Raw genomic sequence first — 26,789 nt, 5'->3', positions numbered from 1 at the left:
GCAAAAGGAGCTGTCAAAGCTGCTGCTGATAATAATAGGCAGACTCGATCTGTGTACTTCAGAAGTGCAGGAGGACACCTGCACAAGCAACTTATCCCCGCGCTCATCACCACATCAAGGTACATCTGCCTGGAGGTCTGTCTTACTGCTTGACTATAATCCTCAGGGGAGGCACATTCTCAGTATCTACCTGTCTCAGCTGATGATTATATTCTCCCTGTGCCTCATATTACTGTAAGTAAACCTATGGGATGTTTGTCTTGTACAAATAAATGTACTCCATCGTTTTCACCACAAGAACCTCCCATTATTCTATTATTTCCTATTTTTTTTTGCACAGTAGCCTGTGGTAGTTGTAGTTAAACTACCCCACACCTTAAATCTTCCACTTAGCGAAGGCCCTAGCCTGAAGTGTTACAGTCACATGTAACCCCTGCTCTAAGCACTAGCTGGACATAACCCCCTTTTTGGTGTGCCTAGCCCAGATAAGCATTACATTTATTTAATGTATTTATTTTATTTGTAGCCTCATTTGGTTTAGATGGAGGCCAATGACTCCCATTTGAAGGCTGGAAAGAATCAGAAGGCAGTGGCAAATGATACAACAACTATGAAAAAGAAAATGAAGGCCAATTGAAAAGTTGCAGACAAATAGCCAGTCTATAACATACTAAAAAGCAGCTTTCTCATTTGTTCAATCATATGCTTTTTATAGGTTGGTGAGAGAAAGTCTCAGTGTTTACTGGCTGCTGGTCAGAACGGAGATTAATGTACTTTTAATACCCAATCAAAATGCCATTTGAGACTATTATCATGTGTCAGTTGCCAATACCAGAGGTGATGTGATCTGAAATGTAATATAACTGTTCTAGCCACGACTTTGCTGTGCATCTCACTGATGAATAAAACATTCTATAGGCAAAGTTAATGTATTGTGTATGGCGCGCCCGTCACCAGCGACCATTCCTCGTCTCTTAGCAACCGATAGACGCGCCGCTGGCCTGCCAGCACGGACACTGTACCTAGAAACTGCTCAGGAACTCACACACCGCCGCCATGTCCTCCAAACTAAGCAAAAAGAGGGAATCAGGCCACCGACTGTCATCGGCACTGGGACAAACCCCACGAGAGTGAGTTCTCATTGAATAATATGTACGGGCCAAGACGTACCAATATGTGTGTGGGGGGAGCTGAGAAGAGTTTACTTTCATTTCCGGGTGGTTTTGCACTGTGGGGGACGCTGATTCCTCTTGTATTAATCGTAAATGATTCCACTCATTTGATCTTAGTTTCATGGCTTTGGTTTCCATGCTGGGATCCAATACTGTAGTAGTGTATGTCTGTGTGTACCTCGAACTTCCAGCGTTCCAATCCCATAGTTCAAGTGAGAAGTGAGCTCTAATTCTTGCTCAAGTCTAGCCATCAGTGTTGCTACAAATCAGCCTCAGCTTCAAGTCATAAAACTGCACAGGACTTCAGCATATCCAGGTCCTACTGGTTTTCAGTCAGGGGTGCTTCGCCAATGAGGCAAGTTGAGGCTGTCGCCTCAGGCGGCAGTGCCACACTAGGTACCAGGGACAGCAATAAGAGCGAATTTGCAGGGGAGGGGGGGCAGCAGCAACTGCTGCTGCCTCAGGCGGCGGAGGGGCCAGGATCGCCCCTGTTTTCAGTGGATTGATATTAATTAGACCATAAAGTCAATCTATAACTACTGTAAAGTGGTATTTTTTTTATATATTACAAAAGGAGGCGCTTTAATGACCAGTAACCCTACATTGTATAGAGTTCCCATGCGTTTTAGCACAAGGGTATTTGAGTGCATGTGTAGAGACCCATAGCTTTAGTATATCCCTATTGCTTTAAATCCCTACGCTTCCTTATTGCCCTAGTTTCTGGGCGGATACCCATTATCTAGTTACTTTATTAACATATTTTACTCATTTTATGACCAGTTCCTGCAACACTTTAACATAGCATCTGGTTAGGGTTGGATGTTGCTGTTTGGCCTTCAGGATTCCGGTCAGGATTCCCTATGATTGAAGTGGCGATCCGCCAATCGCTGATCACCACATCACAGCCCTGCCCCTGATGCCACACCCAACCCCCACAACATCACATCCCCGCCCCATTGTGTCATAGCTAGGGATGTAGCGAACGTCGGAAAAAAAGTTCGCGAACATATTCGCGAACTTGCGCAAAAATGCGAGCGGTTCGCGAACGGTTCGCGAACCCCATAGACTTCAATGGGAAGGCGAACTTTAACATCTAGAAAAGACATTTCTGGCCAGAAAAATGATTTTAAAGTTGTTTAAAGGGTGCAACGACCTGGACAGTGGCATGCCAGAGGGGGATCAAGGGCAAAAATGTATCTGAAAAATCTGCCTGTGTGTGCTTGGAAGAGATAGTGTAGGGGGAGAGCTGTTAGTGATTTCAGGGACAGATGATAGTAAGTTTGCTGGCTAGTAATCTGCTTGATACTGCTCTGTATTGGAGGGACAGAAGTCTGCAGGGATTTGAGGGACATTTTAGCTTAGGTAGCTTTGCTGGCTAGTAATCTACTGTTCTTTTTAAACAACTGCCATACGTTGACCTTGTAGGCATTGTTTGCCCAGTTTTTTTGGACGCAGCCACTGAAGCACAGTTGCCATAAAAAATATGCCATATAAATGCTGAAAATAGTAATTTTTCGCCATACGTTGACCTTGTAGACATTGTTTGCCCAGTTTTTTTGGTTGCAGCCACTGAAGCACAGTTGCCAGAAAAAATATGCCATATAAATGCTGAAAATAGTCATTTTTTGCCATACGTTGACCTTGTAGGCATTGTTTGCCCAGTTTTTTTGGTCGCAGCCACTGAAGCACAGTTGCCAGAAAAAATATGCCATATAAATGCTGAAAATAGTCATTTTTTGCCATATACGTTGAGTCAACGTATGGCAAAAAATGACTATTTTCAGCATTTATATGGCATATTTTTTCTGGCCTCTGTGCTTCAGTGGCTGCGGCCAAAAAACTGGGCAAACAATGCCTACAAGGTCAACGTATACACTACTACAGCGGTGGATACGGATTACGTAAAATATATGAATGCTGCTTGAAAAAAGTCACTCCGGTGTTTTTTCTGGAGACGGTAATATTATGGATATTTAGACAGAATGTGAACAAGGTCACACAGCTAGATGGCGGGTTGAAGAAAACAGTGTGCAAATAATGCCTACAAGGTCAACGTATACACTACTACAGCGGTGGATACGGATTACGTAAAATATATTATGGCTGCTTGAAAAAAGTCACTCCGGTGTTTTTTCTGGAGACGGTAATATTATGGATATTTAGACAGAATGTGAACAAGGTCACACAGCTAGATGGCGGGTTGAAGAAAACACTGTGCAAATAATGCCTACAAGGTCAACGTATACACTACTACAGCGGTGGATACGGATTACGTAAAATATATTATGGCTGCTTGAAAAAAGTCACTCCGGTGTTTTTTCTGGAGACGGTAATATTATGGATATTTAGACAGAATGTGAACAAGGTCACACAGCTCGATGGCGGGTTGAAGAAAACAGTGTGCAAATAATGCCTACAGGGCAAATAATGCCTAAAAGGTCAACTTATACACTACTACAGCGGTAGTAAAATAAAAAAAGTAAAATAAAAAAAAATGAATATTAAAAAAAAAAATTAAAGTTGGTGCTGCTGAACTACTAGGAGCAGCAGATTAGCACACCAGTCCCACTCCCCAACACTGCTAGACTAATAGCACTGGGCTCTTATAGTAGTAGTAGTAGTAGTAGTAAAACAACAAAAAAATAAATAAAAGCAGTCCTTACAAGGACTACTGTTATTGCAGCAGTCAGCAGATGAGATCAGAAGCAGGACAGCTGCCCACTGCAGCTACATACAGAGCACTGCAGTAGAAGGTAGATTACTAGCCAGCAAAGCTACCTAAGCTTAAATGTCCCTCAAACCCCTGCAGACTTCTGTCCCTCCAATAACAGAGCAGTATCAAAACGATTACTAGCCAGCAAACTTTCAACTGTCCCTGAAATCACTAACAGGCAGCAGCTCTCTCCCTACACTATCTCTTCAGCACACACAGGCAGAGTGAAAAAACGCTGCAGGGCTTCGGTTTTTATAGGGAAGGGGAGTGGTCCAGGGGAGAGCTTCCTGATTGGCTGCCATGTACCTGCTGGTCTGGGGTGAGAGGGCAAAAAAAAGCGCCAACAATGGCGAACCCAAAATGGCGAACGTCGCGCGACGTTCGCGAACTTCCGGCGAGCGCGAACACCCGATGTTCGCGCGAACAAGTTCGCCGGCGAACAGTTCGCGACATCTCTAGTCATAGCCTTGCCCCCTGCCCGGATTCAACTGGACCAAAAGGTGGCAACCCTAAGCAGGGATCATGTGATTGAGGCCACGTGGAGGACATGTGAACACTTTCGCATTGAGAGGGAGATAGAGAAGTTAAATAAAATGAGCAACCTGTGCTCCAACAAGGATTTGTAGTAGGGAGTAGCTCTCTCATAGACTCTGAGTCTGCCTAAAGTAAATGGACTGCAGCTGGATAGGGAATCAGTCTTAGATTTATTCTCCCAGATCATGCTACTTTATGGGATCCAGACCACGATGGCTATCCCATCCTAGAAGTGTACCTTCAACTACCCTAACTGCTTCCACATGATGTCACATTGTGTTATCAGGCTATGGCTGAAAACACCATTACTGTACAACTGACAGTACTCAGGGATGCAATAAGGGGGCTGAAGATCCGCGCTTGCTGGGTATCAAGGGGGGTTGAGCTGCACCAGAAAAAAGTAGATCCACGTATCCACAAGCGAATAATTGATAAAGCAGAGGTAGGTGCGCTTTTGCTGGACTAACTGGTAATTGCCTAAAAAAGAAAAGAGGGGGACCCGATAGTGTATTATCCTCTTTTTGACAAAGGTGGTGTGTGCTACAGAACTACTCACGGGGGATCTGTAGATTTAATTCACAAAAGAGACTGCTATTGGCTTCGGTCTGGCTGATCGTCTTAATAACCTGTCGGAAGAAAAATTTGCATAGCGCAGAAAAGCCGGTATGCGGGTGCAGGGGAATGGTTTAGGTACGCTTACCGAACGTTGGTGTTAATCACAGCACTCTGAGATTGTACCGGTGGGTATCGGCTGGTGCCTTCCTCCTGGGTCTGGTCGATCCGTCCAGCGATGGAAAATTAATGGATTCTATCGTCAGCTAGCTAGAATCCATTAATTTTCCATCGCTGGACGGATCGACCAGACCCAGGAGGAAGGCACCAGCCGATACCCACCGGTACAATCTCAGAGTGCTGTGATTAACACCAACGTTCGGTAAGCGTACCTAAACCATTCCCCTGCACCCGCATACCGGCTTTTCTGCGCTATGCAAATTTTTCTTCCGACAGTTTATTAAGATGATCAGCCAGACCGAAGCCAATAGCAGTCTCTTTTGTGAATTAAATCTACAGATCCCCCGTGAGTAGTTCTGTAGCACACACCACCTTTGTCAAAAAGAGGATAATACACTATCGGGTCCCCCTCTTTTCTTTTTTAGGCAATTACCAGTTAGTCCAGCAAAAGCGCACCTACCTCTGCTTTATCAAGTACTCAGGGATGGCCACAGCCTGCTGTTCCATTTGGTTGAGCCCACAGCCCATAAGATTGGAACCCCAAGAAGCAAAGGAGCTCCTCTAAACTTCCTAATTTACATATGCACTCATTATTAGGGGGAATTGTGTGATCAGGCTATGGCTGAAAACACCATTACTGTACAACTGACTGTACTTAGGGATGGCCACAGCCTGCTGTTCCATTTGGTTGAGCCCACAGCCCATAAGACTGGAATACCAAGAAGTAAATGAGCTCCTATAAACTTCCTAATTTACAGATGCACTCATTATTAGGGGGAATTGTATGTACAGGGTAAACAGAATGGAAACCTCTCTCACATAAAAAAGACATTGTATGTGAACAGATGAACGGATACAATATAATTTCAGTCTATGACGTTGGTACATATTATTGCTCTATCACCTCCATTATCCATAGTATGACCACAAAATAATATCCAAAGTAACTGTAATGTCTGTTTTGCATTTTCTTACCTATTTCTTACCTATCTGAAAGGTTTGTGAAACCATAGGTTAATTTCAAAGTAGATTTTAACAATGCTTTGAGGTTGTGAAAGACTAAGGGGGAAAATGAAAGCTGCTCATAGCTTAACTCATAGTAACCAGTACATCAGTACATAGCAATTGGTGATACGCTTTTTGAAAATATAAATCTGGTTAGTCTCTAGACTTGGAAAAACTTGTGCATTTTATTAAATTACTCTTTCTGTTACTTTTGCCTGAATATCTTTCAGGATTTTGAGATGGGATTCAGAAGTAATTGTACTGGTGTATCCTTTTATTAACATGCTTCATGCTTCCTTTGCTGGATATAAAACCTGGAAAGCCACTGTCTTAAATAGCTTGTGGGACTGAAATGCCATGTATTCAGCATGGCATCTAATGGAGCAGGGCTCTCAGTTGATATTTAGTCTTCTGAATATGTATTAAGAACAGATAATATAGGCTGAACATCCCAAAGGATCTCTCTTTCTTATAATCAAAGGGTCATGTATTTTTAGCTACCCTTTCTCTGTGTTCGGTGTGAAAACAATTCCCATTCCTTATTAATACATATTAATATGCCTTTATATCAAGGATAGGCTGCAGTTATTTTATGGTCAAAAATTTACTTTTCAGAGTGATCAAACATATATAAAGTATGTGTTTTTAAAAATTTATTGCAGTTTGGCTTATCCTTTCCAACCAGCGTGGAACTTCTGTTTCATCAGCAAAAACAAAAATGCATTGTTGCAATGAGATTACCAATCAGTTGCTGTTACAGAATCATTTCAACAAAAATCCCTGTAGCACTGGTTTATGAAAAGTAATTGGCTGAACTTTTGACATTCTGTTGCCGTCTTGCTAAGCAGCAGCTTAATAAACATTTCTCTCCATACAGAAATAAGCTAGACTTTCAACAGGCGATGTTAAATAGAATGCAATCAGCAGGCAATGTTTAATAGTATGCAGTACTATTGTATACATATAGATGTGAATGTCTTGACTGGTCAATTATTTATGAATACAAGAGAATATAAAATATTAAAAAAGTAACTCCTGGTATGGTTCATTTTATCCAAATACAGCGCAGTCAGGTTAATTTACCAGTCCACATAAGAAAAAAAAAAAAGACATAAGAAAAAAATACCCGAAAGCTGCAGCTAGAGGTGCAGCATTCATATAGTTACCCAGTATTTTTAAGGGAAAGTTCACCCGGAGCTCCCCCCCAAAGTACGGTTCTAATAAATTTAAGAAGAAAATAATACGTATAGCGAAGAATTACTTAAACAGGGGGTCTCACTACTGGGAATATATTAGGTAAAACACACTGTATTTATTTCAAATTTCAAATACACATACATATTAAATAGCATCAATCCATTTGTTTCACTAAAGGTAAAGATAATAACACATTTAATTGAGTACCCGGGTACTGTTAGGGATTCAAAAAAGATTCCCATTCAAATAATGCTAGTAGGTGATAAGTATTGTTCAATCAGAAATGTATGGCCAATGTCCCAGTTGCCTTCCGGCAACAACAAAAATAAATCACATAACAAAATTGAGAGCCTACAATGAAGGCAACCACCTGGCACTGCAAAACCCTTGCAACCAGATTGCTGAGATTGCAAACTGGAGAGCTGCTGAATAAAAAGCTGACCCAATATGCAAGAAAAGACTCTACGTTTGCCCAGGAGCAGTAACCTATAGCAACCAATAAGATGTTTGCTTTTAAAAAGGTAATTTCTACCTGCTGATTGGTTGCTATGGGCTACTGCTCCTGTGCAAACTTAGCACCTTTTATTACATTACCCCCCAACAACTAAAAAGACACAAATCACAACAAATGAAAACCAATTAAAAATTGTCTCAGAATATCACCCTCTACATCATACTTAGGGGCAGATTTATCAAAGGTCAAATTCAAAAAGACCAACCGAATAGAGGTCGAAGTTTTTTGGGGTCGAAGTGGGCCGAATTCGACCTACTTTGAATCGTACGATCGTACTTCGATCATACTTCGATCAAAGTTTTTTTAACTTCGACCTTCGATCTCCCAAACTCCCCAAATTGCCTCCATACAGGTTTTAGGAGGTCCCCCATAGGCTAAAACGGCACTTCGGCAGCTTTTAAGTAGCGAAGTCGAAGTTTTAAAGAGACAGTACTTAAAAAAGTTTTTTCAAATTCGAATCGAAGTTGGACTATTCGATGGTCGAAGTACCCAAAAATTACTTCCAAATTCAAAGTTTTTTACTTTGAAAATTCACTTCGACCTTTGATAAATCTGCCTCTAAAAGTTAATTTGAAGGATAATGAATGCCATATCTGTAACATGGAATGCAGGGTACAAAACAGGTACTTTCCACACATAATTTTCTGAAGGTCTCTGTGCTCTGTTTTGGAGACTTCCTCCATACCTGTCCTCATTCAGACCAGCAGGTTAGGGTGTGGTGGAAGAGTCAGGTCACAATGGGGCCCTGTATTTATTTCCAGCCCTAGGGTAGGCAGTAAAAGCAGGGTTGGCCTGTGCCTTACCCACCACTGCTAAAAACAACATCTTTGAGGTGCAAAGTGCATTCACACTTTGAATATGTGCTCACTACATAAGTACTCAGCTTTTGCACCCCTTAATGTTTTGCAATTATGCCTGAGGTTATAGTAAAAAAAAAAAGTAAGGGACTTGGATAAGGGTTTTGTTAGATAATATACAGCACCTTGCCTTAAAGTTACCACAAAAACAGGGAAGCTTTGAATCAACATTATAATGGTTTGCTCTTGTTTACTGTTTTTCCAAAATCTAAGTTTAAAGTTGAATGTTCGTGTCTCTGGTTGAGTCTGGCAGCTCAGTAATTCAGGTGCAGACTCTAAACTGTTATAATTTTGCAACATTTAGTTGATACATTTCTCAGCAGCATCTCTGGAGTATTAGCAACTATTGTATCAATTCTAACAGCTGCCTGTAATGAAACCCAGAGAGTCTGCTCAGCAGGGACAAAGATAAGAAATGTAACTAAATGTATCCATTTAGAAGAGTTTGCAGTGTCCGCGACCCCCCTCTCAGAGCTGCTTCAGAAGGTGAAAAAGACACTTGACACTTCAATATTAGAAAAACAGTCACACATAGAAACTAGAGTCATTGGAAAAAGTCATTATTTCTGGTGATCTATCTGAAAACAACTAGTTGTTTGAAGGTAAACCATCCCTTTAACTGCAAGGCATTGCCTTACTGATACAGAGAAAGGGCAATAACCAAAAATAAAAACCCCACAGTATGCCACACTATACCTCTAATAAACATATAATACACAATAGTATCAGCATACTGGCTTTGAAACCATCTCATGTTTTAAAACAAATTTACAGGCTGTTGCAAATATTATGACAAATACTGACACCACTTCATCCGCCAATTTACAAATACATGTCTGCATACTGTGTCTGCAACTACCTTATAACCGTGTTCACAATGTTAGCATGTTGAATTGCAGCTGAGTTTACCATGATTTTTATTGTCCTATGCCACAAAAATTATAAATGTGTTACATAGATCCCTACTTTTAGTGAAACCTCATAAATGTCCCTTTCTGTGTAATGATAACACAGTACTTTGTACTTGATCGTAACTAAGCTGCATTAACCAAATTGGTGGCAAAACAATCAAATTGGTATATTTAGGGGCAGATTTATCAAAATCCGAGATTGAGGGAAAAAAATGGGGACAAGGAAAAAAAAACACAAACAAAACTCGTGCAAATATTCCCGCATGAGTTTTTTCGTGCAAAGAAAAAAGTCTAATGCCAGTGAGAATCTCATTGGCCCATTAACCCTTTAAGTGCCACAGAACGTAGAATCTACGTTCTGTGGATCAAAGGACCAAAGTGCCACAGATCGTAGATTCTACGTTCTGCAGCACTTCCGGGTTTGCGAGCGGAGGAGCGGCTGTTAGAGCCGCTCGCTCCGCTCCTTCACGATCCCCTGCCCCTAGACAACGAGCAGAGCAGGGGATCGTGTGGCCCCTGGGGCGCGATCGCCCAGGGGCCCCAAAGCAGCAGCAGGGACGCGTTTCCTATGCGTCCTGCTGCTGCCTGCGCCGCACTTCCGCCCAGCTCCGCCCCCACATGGCTGATGATCGTTGGAGCTGGAGATCTGCTGCGTGGGACCCTTTCTGATCGATCTGCAGCATCTACCCCAGGTAAGTGTAACATTTACACACACAAAAACACACAAACACACCAACACACACTTATTACAGTAATATACACTTACATTCACACTTACACACACTCACACATAGATTTTTGGGGATTGGGGGGGTCACACACACTCACAGCACCCATGTACACTTGCACACGCGCACATGCGCAAATAACATGCAATTTACCCGTTGTGCACACGCATATGTACATATATGGCTTTGTGGCTTTTTTTTTTTTTTTTCTTATCGCATCGTCTCTTTTTGGGCTAAAAAAAATGTTTTATTGCCGTTCCGAATAGCGTATTCGCTAACCGTACTGTGCAATAGCTTTTGTATGTTATTTTGGTGGTTATATTGCAATTTTGGGTATTTTGGTGCATTTTTAGCCATTTTATTGAATTTTTAGCCATTTTATTGCATTTTCAGCTCTGCATTTGTGTTGTTCACTTGTTTCTGCCCGTATAATCGATTTGGCCCAGCTAAAATATTCAAACGGTAATTCTGGTGGCCGATTACACTAGTGTGAAAAAAAAAAGCATTGATTTTTGTGGTTTTATTAGTTTTTGGTGATTTATTTGCATTTCACACTGTTCTGTGTTATTTTGTTTTGCCTATGTAAATTTTATCTACTATATATCCATTTGGGGGTCTCTGTGCGCCACATAGTTTGGTATATCTATGCATATTGGGCATCAAAGTGTTCAGTAGACCCCTGTCATTCATATTTAGGATGTTTTATGCTGATACGTTACGAAATGTGGGGCACATAATGGGGTAAAATTCAAGCTTTGTGACGATTTTCAGAAATTTGATAAAAACCGTTATGTTCAGCATTGCTTTGCAGTTTGGCAGTTTGCTGTAGAAACACTTATTTACCCATTTTGGATTCGTCAGAATGTGTACTTTCTGAAAATATATGGTTTTCTGGGGTCTCTGTACTGTTAGGGGGGTCTAATGTCGCATAATACACACACCAGGTGCTTATATTGCAGCAGCCAGCGCGTCAGCTGTGAAAATGTCTATACATATTGTCATTTGGGGGTCTCTGTGCGCAACATAGTTTGGTATATCTATGCATATTGGGCATCAAAGTGTTCAGTAGACCCCTGGCGCTCATATTTAGGATGTTTTATGCTGATAAGCTACGAAATGTGGGGCATATAATGGGGGTAGAATTCAAGCTTTGTGACGATTTTCAGAAATTTGATAAAAACCGTTATGTTCAGCATTGCTTTGCAGTTTGGCAGTTTGCAGTAGAAACACTTATTTACCCATATTGGATTCGTCAAAATGTGTACTTTCTGAAAATATATGGTTTTCTGGGGTCTCTGTGCTGTTAGGTGGTCTAATGTCGCATAATACACACACTGGGTGGTTATATTGCAGCAGCCAGCGCGTCAGCCGTGAAAATGTCTATACATATTGTCATTTGGGGGTCTCTGTGCGCCACATAGTTTGGTATATCTATGCATATTGGGCATCAAAGTGTTCAGTAGACCCCATGCGCTCATATTTAGGATGTTTTATGCTGATAAGTTACGAAATGTGGGGCATATAATGGGGTAAAATTCAAGCTTTGTGACGATGTTCAGAAATTTGATAAAAACCGTTACGTTCAGCATTGCTTTGCAGTTTGACAGTTTGCAGTAGGAACACATATTTACCCATATTGGATTCGTCAAAATGTGTACTTTCTGAAAATATATGGTTTTCTGGGGTCTCTGTACTGTTAGGGGGGTCTAATGTCGCATATTACACACACCAGGTGCTTGTATTGCAGCAGCCAGCGCGCATCAGCCGTGAAAATGTATACACTATTGTCATTTGGGGGTCTCTGTGCGCCACATAGTTTGGTATATCTATGCATATTGGGCATCAAAGTGTTTAGTAGACCCCTGGCGTTCATATTCAGGATGTTTTATGCTGATAAGTTACGAAATGTGGGGCATATAATGGGGTAAAATTCAAGCTTTGTGACGATTTTCAGAAATTTGATAAAAACCGTTACGTTCAGCATTGCTTTGCAGTTTGACAGTATGCAGTAGGAACACATATTTACCCATATTGGATTCGTCAGAATGTGTACTTTCCGAAAATATATGGTTTTCTGGGGTCTCTGTACTGTTAGGGGGGTCTAATGTCGCATATTAGACACACCGGGTGCTTATATTGCAGCAGCCAGCGCGCGTCAGCCGTGAAAATGTATACACTATTGTCATTTGGGGGTCTCTGTGCGCCACATAGTTTGGTATATCTATGCATATTGGGCATCAAAGTGTTCAGTAGACCCCTGGCGTTCATATTCAGGATGTTTTATGCTGATAAGTTACGAAATGTGGGGCATATAATGGGGTAAAATTCAAGCTTTGTGACGATTTTCAGAAATTTGATAAAAACCGTTATGTTCAGCATTGCTTTGCAGTTTGGCAGTTTGCAGTAGAAACACTTATTTACCCATATTGGATTCGTCAGAATGTGTACTTTCTGAAAATATATGGTTTTCTGGGGTCTCTGTACTGTTAGGTGGTCTAATGTCGCATAATACACACACACCGGGTGGTTATATTGCTGCAGCCAGCGTGTCAGCCGTGAAAATGTCTATACATATTGTCATTTGTGGGTCTCTGTGCACCACATAGTTTGGTATATCTATGCATTTTGGGCATCAAAGTGTTCAGTAGACCCCTGGCGCTCATATTTAGGATGTTTTATGCTGATAAGTTACGAAATGTGGGGCATATAATGGGATAAATTTCAAGCTTTGTGACGATTTTCAGAAATTTGATAAAAACTGTTACGTTCAGCATTGCTTTGCAGTTTGACAGTTTGCAGTAGGAACACATATTTACCCATTTTGGATTCGTCAGAATGTGTACTTTCTGAAAATATATGGTTTTCTGGGGTCTCTGTACTGTTAGGGGGGTCTAATGTCGCATATTACACACACCGGGTGCTTATATTGCAGCAGCCAGCGTGCGTCAGCCGTGAAAATGTATATACACTATTGTCATTTGGGGGTCTCTGTGCGCCACATAGTTTGGTATATCTATGCATATTGGGCATCAAAGTGTTCAGTAGACCCCTGGCGTTCATATTCAGGATGTTTTATGCTGATAAGTTACGAAATGTGGGGCATATAATGGGGTAAAATTCAAGCTTTGTGACGATTTTCAGAAATTTGATAAAAACCGTTACGTTCAGCATTGCTTTGCAGTTTGACAGTTTGCAGTAGGAACACATATTTACCCATATTGGATTCGTCAGAATGTGTACTTTCTGAAAATATATGGTTTTCTGGGGTCTCTGTACTGTTAGGTGGTCTAATGTCGCATAATACACACACCGGGTGGTTATATTGCAGCAGCCAGCGCGTCAGCCGTGAAAATGTCTATACATATTGTCATTTGGGGGTCTCTGTGCCCCACATAGTTTGGTATATCTATGCACATTGGGCATCAAACTGTTTAGTAGACCCCTATGTTTATATTTAGGATGCTTTATGCTGGTAATGATACATGGACAATACGATGCTGGAAAGTTGAAGCTTTGAGGCAATTTTCAGAATATTTTACCAAAACCGCCAAATTTGGCAAAGCCTTGCGACTCAGTAGTTTGGGGCAGAAAGGCATGGGTACCCATTTTAGATTCTGTATAATGTGTACTTTCCAAAAATATATGGGTTTGGGGGGTAAACATATATTTCTGTGTTTTTACCCCACAAAAATGCAGTCAATGTGTTGATTTTTCATTAGCTGAAGTTACCCACAGGACTATTTGTATGCGCTAACTTCATTTTGGGGCCTCTAACTGCCATATACTTTGGTAAACCTATGCACAGTGGGCACCAAACTGTTTGGAAGACCCCTGGCAATCATATTTAGGGTGTTTTTTTTTGGTGCGTAACGATACGTGGGTGATATGGTGCTGAGAAGTTGAAGCTTTGAGGCAATTTTCAGATATTTCACCAAAACCGACAATTGTGGGAAAGCCTTGCGACTCAGTAGTTTGGAGCAGAAAGGCATGGGTACCCATTTTAGATTCGGTAGAATGTGTACTTTCCAAAAATATATGGGTTTGGGGGGTAAACATATATTTCTGTGTTTTTACCCCACAAAAATGCAGTCAATGTGTTGATTTTTCATTAGCTGAAGTTACCCACAGGACTATTTGTATGCGCTAACTTCATTTTGGGGCCTCTAACTGCCATATACTTTGGTAAACCTATGCACAGTGGGCACCAAACTGTTTGGAGGACCCCTGGCAATCATATTTAGGGTGTTTTTTTTTGGTGCGTAACGATACATGGGTGATATGGTGCTGAGAAGTTGAAGCTTTGAGGCAATTTTCAGATATTTCACCAAAACCGACAATTGTGGGAAAGCCTTGCGACTCAGTAGTTTGGAGCAGAAAGGCATGGGTACCCATTTTAGATTCGGTAGAATGTGTACTTTCCAAAAATATATGGGTTTGGGGGGTAAACATATATTTCTGTGTTTTTACCCCACAAAAATGCAGTCAATGTGTTGATTTTTCATTAGCTGAAGTTACCCACAGGACTATTTGTATGCGCTAACTTCATTTTGGGGCCTCTAACTGCCATATACTTTGGTAAACCTATGCACAGTGGGCACCAAACTGTTTGGAGGACCCCTGGCAATCATATTTAGGGTGTTTTTTTTTTGGTGCGTAACGATACATGGGTGATATGGTGCTGAGAAGTTGAAGCTTTGAGGCAATTTTCAGATATTTCACCAAAACCGACAATTGTGGGAAAGCCTTGCGACTCAGTAGTTTGGAGCAGAAAGGCATGGGTACCCATTTTAGATTCGGTAGAATGTGTACTTTCCAAAAATATATGGGTTTGGGGGGTAAACATATATTTCTGTGTTTTTACCCCACAAAAATGCAGTCAATGTGTTGATTTTTCATTAGCTGAAGTTACCCACAGGACTATTTGTATGCGCTAACTTCATTTTGGGGCCTCTAACTGCCATATACTTTGGTAAACCTATGCACAGTGGGCACCAAACTGTTTGGAGGACCCCTGGCAATCATATTTAGGGTGTTTTTTTTTGGTGCGTAACGATACATGGGTGATATGGTGCTGAGAAGTTGAAGCTTTGAGGAAATTTTCAGATATTTCACCAAAACCGACAATTGTGGGAAAGCCTTGCGACTCAGTAGTTTGGAGCAGAAAGGCATGGGTACCCATTTTAGATTCGGTAGAATGTGTACTTTCCAAAAATATATGGGTTTGGGGGGTAAACATATATTTCTGTGTTTTTACCCCACAAAAATGCAGTCAATGTGTTGATTTTTCATTAGATGAAGTTACCCACAGGACTATTTGTATGCGCTAACTTCATTTTGAGGCCTCTAACTGCCAGATACTTTGGTAAACCTATGAACAATGGCCACCAAACTGTTTGGAGGAACCCTGGCAATCATATTTAGGGTGTTTTTTCTTGGTGCGTAACGATACATGGGTGATATGGTGCTGAGAAGTTGAAGCTTTGAGGCAATTTTCAGATATTTCACCAAAACCGACAATTGTGGGAAAGCCTTGCGACTCAGTAGTTTGGAACAGAAAGGCATGGGTACCCATTTTAGATTCTGTAGAATGTGAACTTTCCAAAAATATATGGGTTTTGGGGGGTAAACATATATTTCTGTGTTTTTACCCCACAAAAATGCAGTCAATGTGTTGATTTTTCATTAGCTGAAGTTACCCACGGGACTGTTTGTATGCGCTAACTTCATTTTGGGGCCTCTAAATGCCAGATACTTTGGTAAACTTATGAACAATGGCCACCAAAATGTTCAGAGGAACCCTGGCAATCATATTTAGGGTGCTTTTTCTTAGTACGTAATGATACATGGGTGATATGGTGCTGAGAAGTTGAAGCTTTGAGGCAATTTTCAGATATTTCACCAAAACCGACAATTGTGGGAAGGCCTTGCGACTCAGTAGTTTGGAGCAGAAAGGCATGGGTACCCATTTTAGATTCTGTAGAATGTGTACTTTCCAAAAATATATGGGTTTTGGGGGGTAAACATATATTTCTGTGTTTTTACCCCACAAAAATGCAGTCAATGTGTTGATTTCTCATTAGATGAAGTTACTCACGGGACTGTTTGTATGCGCTAACTTCATTTTGGGGCCTCTAAATGCCAGATACTTTGGTAAACTTATGAACAATGGCCACCAAAATGTTCAGAGGAACCCTGGCAATCATATTTAGGGTGCTTTTTCTTAGTACGTAATGATACATGGGTGATATGGTGCTGGGAAGTTGAAGTTTTGAGGCAATTTTCAGATATTTCACCAAAACCGACAATTTTGGGAAAGCCTTGCGACTCAGTAGTTTGGAGCAGAAAGGCATGGGTACCCATTTTAGATTCTGTAGAATGTGTTCTTTCCAAAAATATATGGGTTTGGGGGGTAAACATATATTTCTGTGTTTTTACCCCACAAAAAATGCAGTCAATGTGTTGATTTCTCAGTAGCTGAAGTAAAGTCCTGAACAATTTGGATGCGCTAACTTCATATTTGTGTCTCTAAATGCCAGATACTTTGGTAAACCTATGCATAATGGATATCAAACTGTTCAGTGGACCCCTGGCAATCATATTTCAGGTGCTTTTTCTTGGTACGTAATATAGTTTGGGATATGCGGAGCAGCAAAATAAAACCTTTGAAATGATTTTTCAAAATTTTGAATTTTATTTTGAAAAACCGCTATGTTCAGACAAGCTTTTCTGTTTGGTAGTTGGGAGTAGAGAGACATAGTTACCCATTTTGTAATCGGCAGAATGTGTACTTTTCAAAAATGTATGGTTTTCTGGGGTAAACCTATGGTTTCAGGATTTTTTGCCTTGGAATCTAAAGCATGCCGTTTTCTGCCTTAGTGCTTTCAAAATTCAGTAATATACTGCCGGGAGTTTTTGCTGTACAGAAATCCTAAATCTCCCTAAAACTATACATATCTGGTATTGGCACGTTCGAGAGACATAAGGCTTTCCAAATCAGTTGGATTTTCATCTGTAAAATGAAATATTTTTCTGGTATAAATTGATATACAATGAAAAATGGTAATTTTTCATTTTTTTTTGTTATTTAGCACTATAAATTTTTTTGCACAGGTGGAAATACATGAAAACTCAGGCAGATTTAGAAAGCTCAGTTTCTACCGAAAAAAACAATGTATAGTTTTCCTAGGTAAACTATAGGTTTCCCCTCAGAAAATGCCCCTAAAGTGAGAGAGCACAAAATGCTTAAAAACGGCTGGCATTTCGCGTAACCAAAATGTGAAATTCTGCTGGCACTTAAAGGGTTAATTTTAATTGAGGCTGCAAATCTCAAATGTTTAAATAAAATAAATAAATAAATAAAGTTGTCGGAGAACATTCCCATTGACTTCTATACAACCTCGTTTTTTTCTGGCGACTTTTCGTGCTTTTATTCTTTGATAAATGGCGACTATTAGAGGTTACAAAGAATATTCTCAAAAGTACATTATATTGTCATTCTTTTAAAACACTGTTACTGTTCCTTGAAAGTGCTTGTTCACCATAAAATTAACTTTTAGTATGATGTAGAGAGTGATATTCGGAGACACTTTGCGATATTCATCTTTTTATTCAGCAGCTCTTCAGTTTGCAATTTCAGCGAATACAAATAGGAGAGGGCCAGAATAGAAAGATGAGTAATAAAAAGTAGAAATAACAATAAATTTGTAGCCTTAGCACACGGGCAGATTCGGGGAGATTTAGTCGCCTGGCGACTAATCGCCTCTTCTATGGGGCGACAATGTCCCAGAACTGCGTTTCCCCTGCCTTTGAAAGCTGCAAAGAGTCAGAAGAAGAAGGTAAATAATTCAAAAACTAAAAAAAAAAAAGAAAAAAATGAAGGCCTAATGAAAAGTGGTTTCGAATGAGCTATTCTATAACATATTAAAAGTTTACTTAAAGGTGAACCATTCCTTTAAAACCAGAGATTCAGTCAATAAACTAATGGCAGGTGTACACACTTTAATAAACATTTTAATCACCACTTAAAAACCTTATTGCAATATTGTTTCTAACCAGTGGCTGTTTAAATATTTACTAATATCTTTCTGTCTTATGTTTTCAATTTTGAATGAATTCAAATTGGCAACTGCTTCTTTGTTTTTTTTCTTTGTTTTGCACTATATATTTAAGATTGCTTAAATGCGGTTGCTTTAAACATTTGTGTAACTGCAAGTGACTTGTCACAAATGATCTAACAGTGCTATTTTTGACTGATAATGTTTAACCTCCGCAGAACAGTACGGAGTCCACATGCTAATGATTCAAACATCATTTTGCCTGACCTCACACTTTTCAACCCGCCAAAGCATTTTGATTTTCCTGCCAATTTAATCTGAATCTCAACAGGGATGCCATTTTTAAAAAGGAAGGCAATAAAGGATATAAAGAGAGTGCCTGCCTAACAGACTGTGGTGAAGTTGGTTCCTTTGCAATTCGTCTGCAACAGATGGGGCTACGCTTGCAATTGAAGCAAAATTCATTTATTTTAGAATTAATCAAAGTCTTCTGTAGAGGCAAACTTAGTTCTTGTTCTCCTTGGATAGAAGCCAGATACAAATAGTAACAATCTGCCCTGGCAAATGCATCAATTAAAGTTTTAGATCAAGTTACTTGTACTCATCTGTAATCAATGGTATCTGAAGGTATTTCACACTTATTAAATTAAATTGGCAAATGTGCTAGTATTATGTACAAGCCATGAAGGCAAAATATGGTGGCTGATCAAGCAAGGTATTTGCAAGATACATTTATTTATAACTGTAAAATATTATCAAGCCAAACTTTTGCACAGGACTTGTACATTTATCAAGGCAATGGTCTAGAACTAGGATGGATTATTGTAAAGTGTTATTTAATTCAATGAGGATTATGAATCAGTAAGGTCAAATTAATCCTAGTGAAAATGTAAAACTATCACCTTCAAAGGATATCATTACATTACAATATGTTGTGTACTACTGTATGTTCTCAAAAATACACAAACCAATCAAATACAGTATCAAATCTCCTTCTGAAATCATGCAAAACCTGGCATAATACCTATGTGCCCCCCGTCATCAAATATGGTACAGGTATGGGATCTAATATCTGGAATGCTTGGGACTTGCGGTTTTCTGGATATGGCATCTGTCTGCAATTTGCATCTCCATACCTTTAGTCTACTAAAAAATCATGTATACATTAAATAAATACCAATGGCATTATATTGCAGTCAATTCACATGTATGTAGATTAGGTAGGATCAAGTACAAGCTTATGTATTACTCCAAAGAAAAAGGAAATCATAAAAAAATATTAAAATGAAGTCGGTGGGAAATGCCATCCCATAATAAGAGCTTTATGGATAAGGGTTTGTGATAAGAGATCCAAAAGCTGGCAAAATAACCCTTCCACCACCACTCATTATGCAAAGCCAGAATGTCCCTTGGGCAACGTATACCCATGTACACGTCATCTTGGCAGGATTAGGAGGTGGAGTATTTCATTTGAGTTTTTTTAAACTAATAAATCTTGAAAACTTAAGTTGAAAAATTTGATTGCAAATACAATCAAAATTTATTGCCATGATTTCTCAATGGTGCAAAAAAGAAAAAAAAAATAGATTTTTACAGTATCACCCTGGCTGCTATAGGTCTAGTTTGCTTTCACCTGACCAGAAATTGCTACCTGCTGATTCTTTGCAATGGGCTATTACATATATACAGTACCTGTCTTTTCAATTACTACTAATATGACTATTTCTGTTACTATTCTGTCATAGTAATGCCATTTTGCTTTATTTAGCATAGCATCACTGTTTGCCAGTTCCTTGACATCATCGATTGAAGTTAAAAAAGGAAAGGTCACAATATGGCCTGAATGGAATGATTCAGATATAAACTCAGAGAAATGGGACTCAGGAAAAGGCACCAAAGAGAAAGAGAAAACAGGAAAAATTCCAGCCCTTGTAAGTGAAAATATTGGCTGAATGCAAGACACTGTAGGGCATGCTTTATTCTATACAACATGAATGTTACTCTTATACCAGATGTTATTTTTTATATTATATGATATATAATTTTCTTATATTCTATATAATATAGATGGAGTTGGACCGAGTAATAAAACATTTTTGTCCTTTATCCATCTTTCTTTGTATAGTGCACTGATTAAGTTCCAATAACTGCAGTAATGAAAATGTTGCATTCCTTCACTATGGTTGTGGCGTATTAAAACAAATGGGCAGATTTTATTTGGCTTTGTAAATTAATATAGTAATGGGATTTGAGCCTACATATTTTAATGGATTGGAAATATAGCAATTGGAATTGGGGTAAAAGTGATATATCATTTGTAACAAGAATTTAGAATGTTAAAAAAGGCCAATAAATGTAATAACATTCAAACTGCTGGGAAAGTGATAGGAATCTCAGTTCAACCCTCGACTAATCTGTCCAAGATTCATTGGTATATTTCTATTTAAAGGAAAACTGTACCCCCAAAATGAATACTTAAGCAACAGATAGTTTATATCAAATTGAATGACATATTAAAGAATCTTACCAAACTGAAATATATATTTACATAAATATTGCCCTTTTACATCTCTTGCCTTGAACCACCATTTCGTGACTCTATCTGTGCTGCCTCAGAGATCACCTGACCAGAAATATTACAACACTAACTGTAACAGGAAGAAGTGAGGAAGCAAAAGGCAGAACTCTGTCTGTTAATTGGCTCATGTGACCTTACATGTGGTTTGTATGTGTGCACAGTGAATCGTACGATCTCAGGGGGCGGCCCTTATTTTTTAAAATGGAAATTTTCTATTTATGATTACCCAATGGCACATACTACTAAAAAAGTATATTATTATGATACTGGTTCATTTACATGAAGCAGGGTTTTACACATGAGCTGTTTTACTCAGTATCTTTTAATAGAGACCTACATTGTTTGGGGGGTATAGTTTTCCTTTAAGGGGCAGATTTATCAAGGGTCGATTTTCGAATTTGAAAAACTTTGAAATTTGAATTCACAATGACCAATCGAAATTAAATTGAAGTTTTTTTGGCTGAATAGGTCAGTTTTCGATCAAATATGTCCGTTTTCGATCGAATTCTAATCATACGAATCGAAGTAATAGCGCATTCGATCGAATAAAACCTTTGATTTTTCAAAGTCCACCAATTGACTCCGATTGGGTTCTAGGAGGTCCCCCATAAGCTAAAACAACAATTTGGCAGGTTTTAGATGATGAATGGTTGAAGTCGAATTTTTAATGCGACAGTACATGATGAAATTTAAATTTTCAAATCGAATTTGGATTATTCCTAAGTCGAAGTACACAAACATTGGCTTGAAATTTGAATTTTTTAAATAAAAATTTTCACTTCGACCTTTGATAAATCTGCCCCTAAGTGTATGAATGAGAGCAATATTATTACATTATAGTAAACGGGGTCAAATTTCAATGAGGCATAGTAGAATGCTTACTTAGTTATAGCTAGCAATACGTTTTTAAAGTAACATCTCTAAGGTGCTGGAGATTCATTACATTTATTCAAAATGAAATTTATAATCTAGAAGATATTTATATATGCTGCTTCTTAGTTCTTGGTGCTGTGCAGATGACCCAGGGGTTAACCACTTATTGAAACAACTAAACCCTGCACCTCCACCACAGCAACACCCACGTTTGTCAGTCCCTCTTTAGTTTGTATTTATCATATTCTTGCTTAAAGGGGTGGTTCACCTTTAAGATAACTTTTTGCATTTTATAGATGGCCAATTCTAAGCAACTTTTCAATTGGTCTTCATTATTTATTTTTTATAGTTTTTGAATTATTTGCCTTCTTTTTCTGACTTTTTCCACCTTAGGGGTTACTGACCCTATCTAAAAAAAAACAAATGCTCTGTAAGGCTCCAAATGTATTGTTAGAGCTACTTTTTATTCCTCATCTTTCTATTCAGGCCTCTCCTATTCAGATTCCTGTATTTTATTTAAAGCAGTGCATGGTGCATGGTTGAAAACAAATTGCTAATTGTCTCTCTACACCACTTTCTACACCATACTAAAAGTTAATTTAAAGGTGAACAAACCCTTTAAGTTTATTCTCTATCAACACAAAGGTTCACCTGGTATCTTCCAGTTCCAGAGTGTCTACTCTTGGAATTTCGATTTCACATTTCTTGTTGCTCCTCTATTCATTATTATTCAACCAGGTCACAATATATGTTCATCATCATCATCATCATCATTTATTTATATAGCGCTGTCAAGATAAGCAATGCTTTATATGTTAATTGATATTCTTTCTCTCAGCCCTCCTTTCTAATAATAATAGTTAATTTTCTGTTCCACCATCAGACTAAAAACATGCAATTGATTTTACCTCCAGTTCTGTTTTTTGTTCCTTTTAGCAGCACTTTTTTGATGATCCAGAAGGGAAAATTGAACTACCAGCCAATCTGAAGATACATTCATGGAAGCGTCCACATGAATTCATAGCAAGCATGGTTAGTTGCTTAGCCAAAAATATTGAATCCATATATTATTTTGGATAATGTTATGGTGGGGGTTATTTATTAATGGTCAAGTTTATTTTTACCTGAAAAATTTGAATTTTCAAGCGTATTTTTCTGTCAAAATTCGAAGAAAAAAGCGAATTTTTCAATATTTATTATACCCCGAACCTGGAAAGAGCTTGAATCTAAAAATACTCCAGCTAATACCTGTCGAGGTCATGTAGAAGTCATTGGCTGAGGCCCCTTCAATCATTTGAAGATGTTTGTAGCCTTCATGTTCAGGTTTTTTTCAGTGGGTTTGAGGTATTCGAGTGTTTTTTTTTATGTCGTATAAGTTGACACTTATACTTATGCTCTGGTTATGCTTTACTTGTCATGAACTAAAATTTGTAGATTATAATGAACTATGTATACTTCTACTAAAGTAGAAGTAACATATTTATAATAAGATAAAAAAAAGTACCACACTCATTCAGGAACTAGTGCAAAAAAGTGATTTCTTAAAAAAGAACGAAAACAACGTTTAGAACACTGGAACCTCTACCCTGTGTAATAGAATGACGGTTTTCGTAACCCTCTCCTTTAAAGCTAACTGAAAGCTTAGACGTCTAATGTAAATGTTCCACTGACTATTAGATGATAACAATTTAAACCTGTTTCAAGAACAAATATACAAAATTACTAGACTGTACAATGGTCATGTAGTGGTTATTAAAAATGAAAGAACACAATCTGTTTTTCCCAATTGATGGCATTCCTTTAAAATATATAACATGTTTTTATTATTTTCTGCATCGTTGCCCAGAAAGAAATTACAGTACTGATTTCCATCAGATTGCAAGCATAGCATTTAATAATGTAGCTGTGAAGAAACCAGCAAGTGTGGGTGGAACCACTCATTTTCACTTTGGTACTTTTGAAAGAGATTTCTTTACAGTACATCAATTTTAATTATGTGGCATTCCTGAAAAATTAATTACACCTTTGGTATTTACACTACAGTATAAATAAAAATATTCTGAAATGTACAGAAAAAGTGTAACCCTATAGGGTCAATTTATTAAACTGTGACTTTTTCGGGTCAGGCTTCTTGACGCCAAAAATTCAAATAACTTATTTTCCGGGATTTATTGTAACAATTCCAGATCTGAAAATACTTCAGCTACAACCTGTCGAAATCATGTAGAAGTCAACGGTAGATGTCTCGTTTACAATTGGAAGACCTTTCTTTGATTCTTTGACGCTGGTTTTTATGCAACAATAAGAAAAAGTCAAAGTCATTGTGTGACAAGTTGAAGTTGCAGTTTTCATGACTTTTCGGTGACTTTTCTTATTCATGCTTTTTGTTTTAGGATCATTTAATAAATTTCATGACATTCACAGTTTTAGAGAAAGTGAGTATAGTCGTGGTTTCAAAACCCACTAAAATGTGTGTTGATAAATAGGCCTCCACGTTTTACAGCTCAGCTATGAGTTTTGGGGTATGTTTTGATGAGGTAGCTCTCCCTCCCTCCTCCACCCAGGCTAACTACCCCGCCCCTGGGGAGGTGCCCCATACTCCATAATTACCCCTCGGCGCAGATTCTTTCTGCGAACCTCCACGAGTCCATCTTCTGGCTCCTCGGTAAGCTGACTCAGAGGATGTTTTTGCTACAGATAAAGACATACATATGTACACTATAGACACCAGTTAACTACAATAGAGCAGACCTGGCCAGGGTGCCCAGATTGTGGGGTCTGATGTATGGTAATTCCCATATCCCAGCCACTTCAGACTTGCCACCCGCTCAATGGCAGCAATACAGTTGTAGAGGGTTGCAGGCCTATGGGTGTGTGTCGTGTTGGGTTGAAGGTCATTGATAGACACCTGATATTGTGCCTTAGTTACATGTTTTTGGAAAGAAATTTTATAAACACAATTCCTTTATTACTAAAATGGTAAATGCCTTTCACCTAATAAAAAGGGTCACAAGAAAACTTGTTTGCCTCCTTATAAGCATTGGTTTCAAGCTTTTACTCTTTTCTAAGCAAAGTAACCTTGTGGTTATTCTTCAAATTATGAAGATCTCATACCAGTGATATACAAACTCTTGTTGATACAAAATTAAAGCTCATCAAGCAAAAATTTACAATCTGTTATTTTAATTGTAAACAATATTTTATTTGCATACACTAATTAAAATCAAAGATAGTTATATAATGTTTAAAGGCCATTTGTGGCTTTCATATCTTTAAAACTACTTACTTTCATAAATTTTCATTTTCATTACTCTGATAATCTTTCTTAATGATTTTTTGTAAACTTGCAATTATGTGTGCTCACCTTGTAGTAGCTTTTTGCAGAGTTCTGATACAAAAACCATTCCAAAAACCAAAACCATTGAATAGTGGAGGAGATGGAAAGAATGGTTTAGTTTATTAAACAAAAAAAAAGACTCATCTAAATAATTTTTTTCTTTTGATTAGAAAGGAGCTTGACGTATATTATGAGTTATGATTCAGTTGCTTATACTTTTAATAAATAAGTGGGATAACTCAGACAGTTATGCTTTGGTTCATTTCCTGTATAAGCTCTATGTGACCTTGAGCATCAATTCACAATTCACAACTCTGATTTTCTTTTTTTAGCCTCCTGTAGTTGTGAAAGATGAAACTTCATTTGACTTGTTTTCAGCAAATAAACATTTAACTGGAAGTGAGGTAGGTAAAATATTTAGATTTATTCTCTACTACAGAAACATAATAGAAAAAAAAAATTTGGAAGAACTGTTCTATTTAAATTACTTTATAAAAGTCGTACTTCATTTTTATACACCAAAACATCCTAATTCCTTGAAATGGATTTCTGCTTTGATTATTTCAATCAATGCAACCCATTTATAAAGAATTTTGAAAGACATCAAAATTTGTTCTGTAATCCAGACCTGGCATTTATGTTCACATTGTAGGCTGGTGAAACACAACTTGATACAGTCCATCTAAATTCTCTGCTTGCCTGCTCCCCAATTTACATTATCTAGTAGGAAATACAGGCCTGCATTTCTTACTGCATTGCCCTGTGCTGGAATGTAGAAAGATCCATTGACGACGAATGCAGACAGAAAATGTATCAATGAAATGTATCAGCATATTTCAAAATATGGAAATATGGCCACATTTGTAAACTGTTGAAACAGGATTTCATTTACATTCTGTTTCAAAACATTATGATGGTTTTATGCCAAAATTAAACTGTTTATAAACCATCAAGTGATATTAATATAATTGGAGAAGTCCAATGAATGTGATTTTTACTACTTTGCCGTTATTTTAAGGGGTTTTCCCCTATTTTGTTACACATTAAATATTCCAGAATGCCTTAAAGGAACAGTAAAACCAATAAATTATGTCTATTAAAGTAATGACAATTTAGGGAGTTATTTATTAAGGATCGAGTTGTGTTTTCCATGAAAATTTGAGTTGTTTTTTTTGGTCAAAATTCACATTTTCACGTTTAAAAAAAACTCTAATTTTTCAAGATTTATCATACCCCAAGCCTGGAAATAGCTTGAATCAAAAATACACCATCTAAAACCTGTCAAGGTCATGAAGGAGTCAATGGCAGAGGTTCCTTGAACCATTTGAAGATTTTCATAGCCGAAAACTTGATCAATACAAATTTGTTAACCCCAAACTCACTGCTTCATATTTTTTGCATTCAGCTTTTTTTTTAAATTAGAAACCATTCGAGTTAATTTGAAGTATACAAAACTCTAAAATTCAAACTTTGATAAATAACCCACATAATGTACTGGTGCACTGCACTGGTACAACTAGTATAATTGCTTCAGAAACACCACTATAGCATAGTATAACACTACTATCATTTATATAAACAAGC

General features: G+C 38.3%; 1 protein-coding gene across 1 annotated transcript in view; it reads left to right on the top strand.

Moving 5' to 3' along the window:
• Nucleotides 1-960: 960 nt before the first annotated feature.
• The window catches only part of LOC108716692 (androglobin), a 122,205-nt gene continuing 96,376 nt past the window's right edge, over nt 961-26,789 (top strand). Inside the window, exons 1-4 of the mRNA XM_018263054.2 lie at nt 961-1,130; nt 20,186-20,348; nt 22,805-22,900; nt 25,538-25,609. Of these exons, the coding sequence (XP_018118543.1) occupies nt 1,057-1,130; nt 20,186-20,348; nt 22,805-22,900; nt 25,538-25,609 (405 nt within the window). The 5' untranslated portion in view covers nt 961-1,056. The remainder of the gene's footprint in view (nt 1,131-20,185; nt 20,349-22,804; nt 22,901-25,537; nt 25,610-26,789) is intronic.

This window comes from Xenopus laevis, chromosome 5L (genome assembly GCF_017654675.1).
Source record: "Xenopus laevis strain J_2021 chromosome 5L, Xenopus_laevis_v10.1, whole genome shotgun sequence".
Lineage (NCBI taxonomy): Eukaryota > Metazoa > Chordata > Amphibia > Anura > Pipidae > Xenopus > Xenopus laevis.
This window is presented reverse-complemented; position numbering and strand designations above follow the sequence as displayed.